Here is a 7,472-nt window from a genome sequence, read left to right on the forward strand (position 1 = left end):
TTAAGGGTCAAAAATTTCCATGCAGCTTCAGCTTTTACCAAGTCACCTGGAATGGCACAACAATCCAAGCGACAATGCCATGAAAGTGGCATTAAAAAACACTTCTGATACTCAGGTATCCCAACTCTTCCCTAAGGTTCCAAAACAAACCACTATTTGATTTCCAAATCCTCAAAAGAATGTGTGCATCCAAAGCACAGATTCCATTCCCACCTTGGAAAGCTGTCAAACATCGATGAGAAGGAGGACTTGATTGCCAATGTGCATGCACATTCCCTGTCTCCGACGAGTCCATCCAGGAGATGGGCCCAGGCTGTGTGCATGTCTGTCTGGTCAAAAGTCTAGGTCCCATTAGGGATGGTCTGAGGAACAGAGTCAAGTTCAACCTCGAGGGCTGGTCATCTTTTCAGAATGGATAAGTTTAGTCCCTTTTGTACACCTCTGAAATGTAGTGTGGCTGTTAATGTGACTTTTCAGTACATCCTGCGATGTGACCTGCGTAGAGCTCAGTTCTACTAGATAAACTTGGTGCATAAAGTGGTATTATCACAGATATTCTCATATATATCCTCAAGTTTCTTCCTTAACAGTCGTCCTCATTAAATAGGGCTAGAACGTACTTGAGCATTACATGAGCGGTACAAGTTTCTGTTCCTTTCAAGAAACAAGCACTAGCGTTGCATACGTGAAAACAAGTTTCCACTCCTCAATGGTTTTCCCTTCTACAGCAAAGGATCAATCACATACGCCACCCCTACCCCCACAGAGACATGGCTTAGTGGCAACAAAACTAGTGTCAGATTTACAACTCGCAACATAAGATAGGAATCGAAACCATGCACAATGATTGAAAATCTCAAGTGATACACTGCGGGAGGTAGGAAGATTCCAGGCCAATCGTAGCTGCCTTCAGTTGGGCATTATGGTGAGTAGAACTGCATCTAACGATCGCTGAATGATGTGCGACAATACACATTCTACTCACTATCTCGTGGATCCTCTCCTAAGAACATCATCCCAGTACCTCAATTTCAAGGAAGGCACTTAGTATGTGCTGGGATGTTCCTGAATTTGAGGTGAGATTTCTTATGAGAATATTTTGCCATTCCTTTCGCTGTTTCAGAGGGACTGATTTTCTGCATAAGTACTTCATCCTAAGAAACTGGGCAGATCACTTCCGCAAAAATGTAAATCGTGCATATGCTTAGGCAAACTCAAGCAAAAGAGAAGCCTGTCATCTCGAAGCAGAGTCGAAGCAGCAGTTATGTACGGAAGTGTGACAAAGAGTTAAAAAACTGTATTGCAAATCGTACGCCACAAAGAATCAATGCTGATAGTTCCTGATTGCACGGCTGGATATTCCATGAAGCAGCTTGGTGAACCCAGTGAAACTCAACCGACCATCAGACTGTCTAATCCAATCTAGGAACAGCTGCGCCGGTACAGTTGGTGGTAATTTCATCTCCTGAAAAAGGTAAGGGGGAACATTGATAAGAGCCACGTATGTTACAAAGCTGACGAGGAATGCGAAGGAAAGTGGAGTAATATTCTAGCCGTTGATAACTGCGATAATAAAATAAACACTAGACAAGTGTAAGACAAGGACGTACTTTTGCGAGTTCGTCGTAGTTTATGACGCGATTACCCTCTTTCTCAAATATATCATACGCAGCTCGAGCACGTTGATCCCATCGGTCTGTCGCTTCTAAATGGTGCACACTAATGGCTGCTGCACAAAATTCTGAAAAATCCATTTTTTTGAAGTTAAGACCATCCATCTGCAAACATGAAAACAATTCCAGGTGAGGATGGTACGATTTTCTCAGACAAACGTCGAGGAGGGACATTTCAAGAATTAGAACAATCATATTGAGACAAGTATGACAGCATGATTGTTGAACAAAATTGTCAAAATATTTCCAATATTTGAACTACAAACTCCAGCATTTGTACAAAAGTGATCCAATAAAAAAAAACATACCGAAATCAAAACTTCAAAAACCCGTGATTCTTTCATTGCCTCTGTAGAGTTTTTTAACAATGCCTGATCCTCAGCAACAAAATAACAAGATTAGGATACAAAAGATGGTAGAACAAACGGGAGAGATGCAAATTTTCCACGAATTGCATAGTAACCCACTTATACTAAACAACTATTCTCTTCCCAATAGAAACCAGGACAATTGGTATCAAGGCTATCACAAAGCCATCCACCCACCTGTCTGAAATTCTCAAAAGTGACACGTCCACTTTTATTCGGTTCCAGAAGCATAAATTGAGTATGTAGAAAAAAAGTTTCATCTTCAGTCAAGGTCTTCGACAGTGCCTGTAATGATTCACTACCGAGTCAACAAATCTAAATTTTATATCCTAGCAAATCACGAGAAGCCTAGAATCTGGACGTGGAACCGATTACAAAGTGGAAACTTCTAATTGTGCGAGCACACATGACAAAATTATTACATTTCAAGTTAACACCATTTCTGTCCAGTTTCAGAATAAACGATCTGACACTTGTGTACGAAGCTATCTTCCTCTAGCGAACAACATAAAGAAGGACAAACGATAACAAAGCATTTGTCATCACTAACCTTCAAAGCGGCCTTCCTCATGGATGTTCCGCGAAGATAATTTCGCACAAGTCTGTACACTAAGGTATCCAGAGGTATCTTCACACTACTGCTTCGAATCCACGGATGAGCTGCAACTCAATAGAGCAATGTTCATTACTAAAATTATGTTTCAAGGGAGTTTTACGGCGAAGATATTAAAATGGCGATGAGTTATTGATAGAAAAATGATTTTTTCATAATTCTGAACGAGATGAGCAGACTTTCCAATTGCTTATAAAGAGAAGACATACTTAAGGCTTGTGCGGCAGTCATGCGTTTTCGCATATCCTTATTAAGAAGTCGCTTAACAAAATCCTTAGATTCGGCAGAAACCGAAGGCCAAGGAGCTTCTTCAAAGCTTGGATCAGCCCTCAGTACCGCACGAAAAATGCCCGACTCTGTTCGCGCCCAAAACGGCCGACTACCACATAACAAGATGTACGTGATTACCCCAACACTCCATACATCAGCTTCCATAGAATATGACCTGTGCAGCACCTCCGGTGCAACATAGTATGCGCTGCCAACAATATCGTTCAGTCTTTCATCTGGAATGCAACAATAGCTATTAATATCCCTACTTAAAGGCAACCCACACGTATACAAAATCACGTTGCAGTTGCTGCATACAGGCACATCTCAACTTATTTTTTCTAAAAGATGAACAGAGACACCAAACAAACTGTTTCCATATACACTTCGCTAGACTTTTGCTGACTAATCTAAACTCTGAGCAAGGCATTGATAAGTTGTACAGAACTCAGAGAGCCAAAAAAAGCATAGTACACACTCTTGATGAAGAGTATTTAAAGCCTAGTATAAAGCTCAGAGAGCAGAGGAAAAAATGGAATTGTTACTCACCGGGTTTAATGAAATCTGATAATCCAAAGTCAATAGCCTTTAGCTGAGCGTGTTCATCCTTTGTGGTGAACAGAAAGTTCTGCAAACATATATGCGGACAGTACTCTGTGAACGATTGAATTCAACGAAAGAAATAACCTCAAACGAACAATAAAACATATAAGAATGAATTGCTTTCGAACTATAATTGGACGGAAATACGTCACTTAAAAATTCATAAACGTAACATCAAAGGCAGTCGGGAGACTCCACAAATGCAGATCTTCCTCAAGGAGGAAATGAAGTTTCAGGGACAGAAATGGAGGGAAAAAAATATACGTATCACAACAATAGAAAAATTACAGAATGATTGTTTAGAAACATGCTGAAAACATTTTGGTCGCCTTCTCATCAACATTAGGGCATTAGTCTTGCAGACTTGCGAGGTTCAGAATATAAACACCTCGGGCTTAAGATCCCGGTGCACAACACCTTGCAGGTGACAGAATGCAACAACGCTCAAAATCTGCCGCAGGACAATCTTGGCATCTTCCTCTGAATACTTTCCTCCCCTGAAAAAGCGCGTTAAAAGATCAGAAGTAATTTCGTGGCACAGAACACTGCAAAACACCTACGGTAAGAACATAGTTTCTAATAATCACCATTACATTTTTACACGGTATATCACTACGCTTTGTTGGCATGTGTATTGTCGAGAAGCAGCTAATACGTCAGCACTCCATGTAGGACCCCTAAAGAAAGTCCAATTTCTTACCAACTACCTTCTACTGCTCAGGCTGTTTACAAATTCAGACAGAACCACACAAGCAACGTTAACCATACTCGAAACACAGGAATCAAAGACGCACCATCGAAAGAAACTTAACATAAATCAAGCCTAACTGCCAGACGTGTAAATTAACGCATTACCGAGATAAGATGCGATCCAACAGTTCACCTCCTTCACACAATCTGCATGGAATATTAAAAGTGCCTTTCAATATAATGTTGCCAGGAAGCTTGCGGAAAAAGGGCACTGGACCGTGCACGGATCGAAACCCCAACGCACACCAGAGAAAGAATGTTTCAGAATGTAAAATTTCTTATGAATTGTCCTGCTGACCAGATTGACCTCGGCAAAATGAGAAATAGAAGAAAATTTGCTGTGGCAACGAGTTCATCTACTTGATTCTACATGCAATAACAAACCACCTAATAGTTCCCCACAGCAAAGCTGCCACCAGCGCCAAAATCAAATCAAATCCTAAACAGTAGCAAATACTGTGAGACTTGAAAGAGCTGAACAGGGCATTCGACTTGAAGAGATACTGAACATTGAAGTGGATCAGAGACACTGGACATTGTGCAAACTGGCTGCACCGAAATCAGCACGTATTGAGGCTTTACGTTCAGTAAAGGTCTATAACCACTGCTGATCATAGGCGCCTATGAGCCAAAAAAACACTCGATAGGTGCATGACCGCTTACTCCATCACAATGTATACGTTCACATTGTCTTCGCAAGCATCGTAGAACCGCACCAAATTATGATGTCCAGTCAGAGCCTTCAAAATCCTCACTTCTCGGCGCACGTCTTCTATGGCAATTGCGGTCGTCATCTGCCATAATACACCAAAATCTCTGGTTCAAACACCTTCAATCCTACCTGCTTAATCGCATAACTAGCTAAGCTGCACAATAAAGCAAATTTTAGCCACCGAAATCTCCGTGCACCAGACAGGATATCACTTGTCAGCCACGTACACCATCCTCTACCTGGTCATTACCATCTGCTCAACCTACTCTTCGCGTCCGCTGTCCCCAAGGGATGTTCACTAAAGTGCCTGGACGCAAATTTCTTCGTCACTACCGCTCGATGGTTGACCATGTCAGTTGCCCAACCACAACCTAATTCCAATTCTCCATACCCTAGGCTGCTTGCTAATTCACACCAGAACCCCTTCCATCAAGAACTGTCAATCACTGACATTTTTCCTGTCAACACCGCATAGATCCTCCCACTCCATTTGCGCGCACAAATTATCATTTCCTTCTAATAGATTATAGGTAGAGCGATAGAGCGATGGATGGATAGCACATGCTTGTTCAATCCCCTCCTCTCCCTCAACCCCTAACAAAAACATCTGCATGAACAGGTCTCAGCTAGTGCGCAGAACATCCACAATGACCACAGCAACGAACCAAGACGTACTTTCGCTTTCGAGATTATCTTCACTGCCACGGCTTGCCCCTTATGCTCGCCCTTCCGCATTTTCGCATAACAAGTATGACCAAAGTGCCCGCGACCGACTTCGTGTCCCAGCTCATACTTGGAATTGAAGTTCTTCGGAAAGTGGAAATGCTTATCCAAAGACGTCTCGCCATCCGCAACCTCCGCCGGGATCACCCCTCCCTCTTTCGGCTTCGCACCATGCCGTTTCACGAGGCTCGACTGAATGTGTTTCGCGGGAGAAGGAGGAGGGAAAGGCTTCTTGAATGTACTCCGCCCCGGGGTCGAGGGCGCGGGAGAGCTCGCGTAGTGAGGGAGTGGACTACCGGAGGGATGCCGAGGGGACGGATGGCTGCTGCCGAAGGAGGTCCTGGCTCGCATCGGCGATGCTCCGCCATTGTGAGAGCTCCCCGGATTGCCATTGTTCCACGATCCATGCTTCGGCGTCCTAGTAACCTGCACCTTGTGACGCTCCTCCGAGGAATCCTCCCCGTCGCCTTCGTCGCCGTGCTTGCCATAGCACTGGCCCATTGCATCGGACCACCACCCGTGGGACCTTCTTCTTCCTCCTCCGCCCTTCTAACACACACATCGCCTTCTCTTCCACATTCCCCCTCGCACCACTCGATCCTCACGCATTGTGGAGCATCTTCACCTGCCGCAACATCGACCACCACCCGCCGCTGCTGCTACTCCTGCTCTCTTCACTTCGCCTTCATCCCCCGCATGGCCCTCTGCTTTCCGCGCGCCATGGCCATGTCCATACGGCCCCCGACCAACGGTAGAGCCCACACTGGCGCCAGCTCGACCGTTACGTCCTTGTTGGCGTTGCCCGTTGCTGGGTTGGCCACTTTCATCGCGTGGACGGGTCTCGTCCAATGATGTGGCAGTGACGTAGCGGAGCATGACGTGGCTTCTGAATGCGCTCTCCGGACATCGTGCTGAGTTGGCATCATCGTGCTGACATGGCAGGACCCCGTGTTCGATTTGTTCGTTTCCGCTGGTTCTTATAATTGTAAAATTGTATTAGTGCTGAGAGGTCGTGTTAATCTATGCTAGTTTAATGGTAACTTCATTTCGCTTATGCTAATCCACCACTTGAAAATAGTTTGTGAATATATTCGATCACAACACAACAATTTAAATTATAATAACAGGTCAAATTTCTACTCAAAGTTCTCTCTCCAATAATTGAATTTACTTGATAATATTAGCTCCCAAAAATGAAAAATCAATGTAGAAAAAAAAAATCTTAAAACTCGTTTAATGTATTTTTACAGAATCATTCAAAGCAAAATGATTTCATGTGATGTTAATAGATGTATTTTTATTTTTATTTTTCAAACAACTATGTCAATCTTTTAAATATGTTTGTTATAACATTACGATTATAAATTTGTAAATTTAAAATTACACAATACCACGTGCAAGCACACACATATAGACATATACATATTATATAAAAGATGCAAAGATAAAAATATTGCATGAAAATTTAATGTTCCCACTCAATTTTAAAGTATTTAATACTCAATTTAAATCTTGTATCATTTGAAATACAAATTTATTGATGAGTAAAAGTGACTATCTAATCATTAAATCTGCCCAATTTAGTTAATTAATCATATTGTAAGTTTAAATATTTACAGCATTGATTTATAAAAGTGATATCGTAACCTTAATAATACAAACATGTCAACAATTCACACAGTAAATTCTGTATGTTGTATAAATGTGTATCACATTAGTGACACATAAAAAAAATGGTAACACATGATAATTGATAAATA

The 7,472-nt window shown here is 42.3% G+C and overlaps 1 protein-coding gene across 2 annotated transcripts; it reads right to left on the reverse strand.

Moving 5' to 3' along the window:
* Nucleotides 1-824: 824 nt before the first annotated feature.
* LOC112277886 (CDPK-related kinase 3) lies at nt 825-6,412 on the reverse strand. Of its 2 annotated transcripts, XM_024510686.3 has the most exons (11): nt 5,665-6,412; nt 4,941-5,071; nt 4,383-4,424; nt 3,916-4,024; nt 3,474-3,552; nt 2,864-3,160; nt 2,592-2,701; nt 2,219-2,326; nt 1,982-2,044; nt 1,611-1,778; nt 825-1,465 (listed from the first exon to the last, which is right to left on the reverse strand). In XM_024510686.3, exons 1-11 carry the CDS (start codon nt 6,211-6,213, stop codon nt 1,325-1,327), a joined length of 1,797 nt encoding a protein of 598 aa, XP_024366454.1. In that variant the 5' UTR covers nt 6,214-6,412; the 3' UTR covers nt 825-1,324. The 2 variants fall into 2 exon arrangements, with proteins under 2 accessions (XP_024366454.1, XP_090104105.1); XM_090247979.1 differs by lacking the exon at nt 4,383-4,424.
* Nucleotides 6,413-7,472: the final 1,060 nt, after the last annotated feature.

This window comes from Physcomitrium patens, chromosome 26, assembly GCF_059467195.1.
Source record: "Physcomitrium patens ecotype Gransden chromosome 26, ASM5946719v1, whole genome shotgun sequence".
Lineage (NCBI taxonomy): Eukaryota > Viridiplantae > Streptophyta > Bryopsida > Funariales > Funariaceae > Physcomitrium > Physcomitrium patens.

Coding starts and splice junctions, on each gene's coding strand:
- LOC112277886 (XM_024510686.3), bottom strand. CDS start 6,213: ATGGGCCAGTGCTATGGCAAGCACGGCGACGAAGGCGACGGGGAGGAT. Junction 3,553..3,915: donor ACCGGGATCTTAAGCCCGAG/GTGTTTATATTC, acceptor ATATGTTTGCAG/AACTTTCTGTTCACCACAAA. Junction 1,466..1,610: donor ACTACGACGAACTCGCAAAA/GTACGTCCTTGT, acceptor TACCTTTTTCAG/GAGATGAAATTACCACCAAC.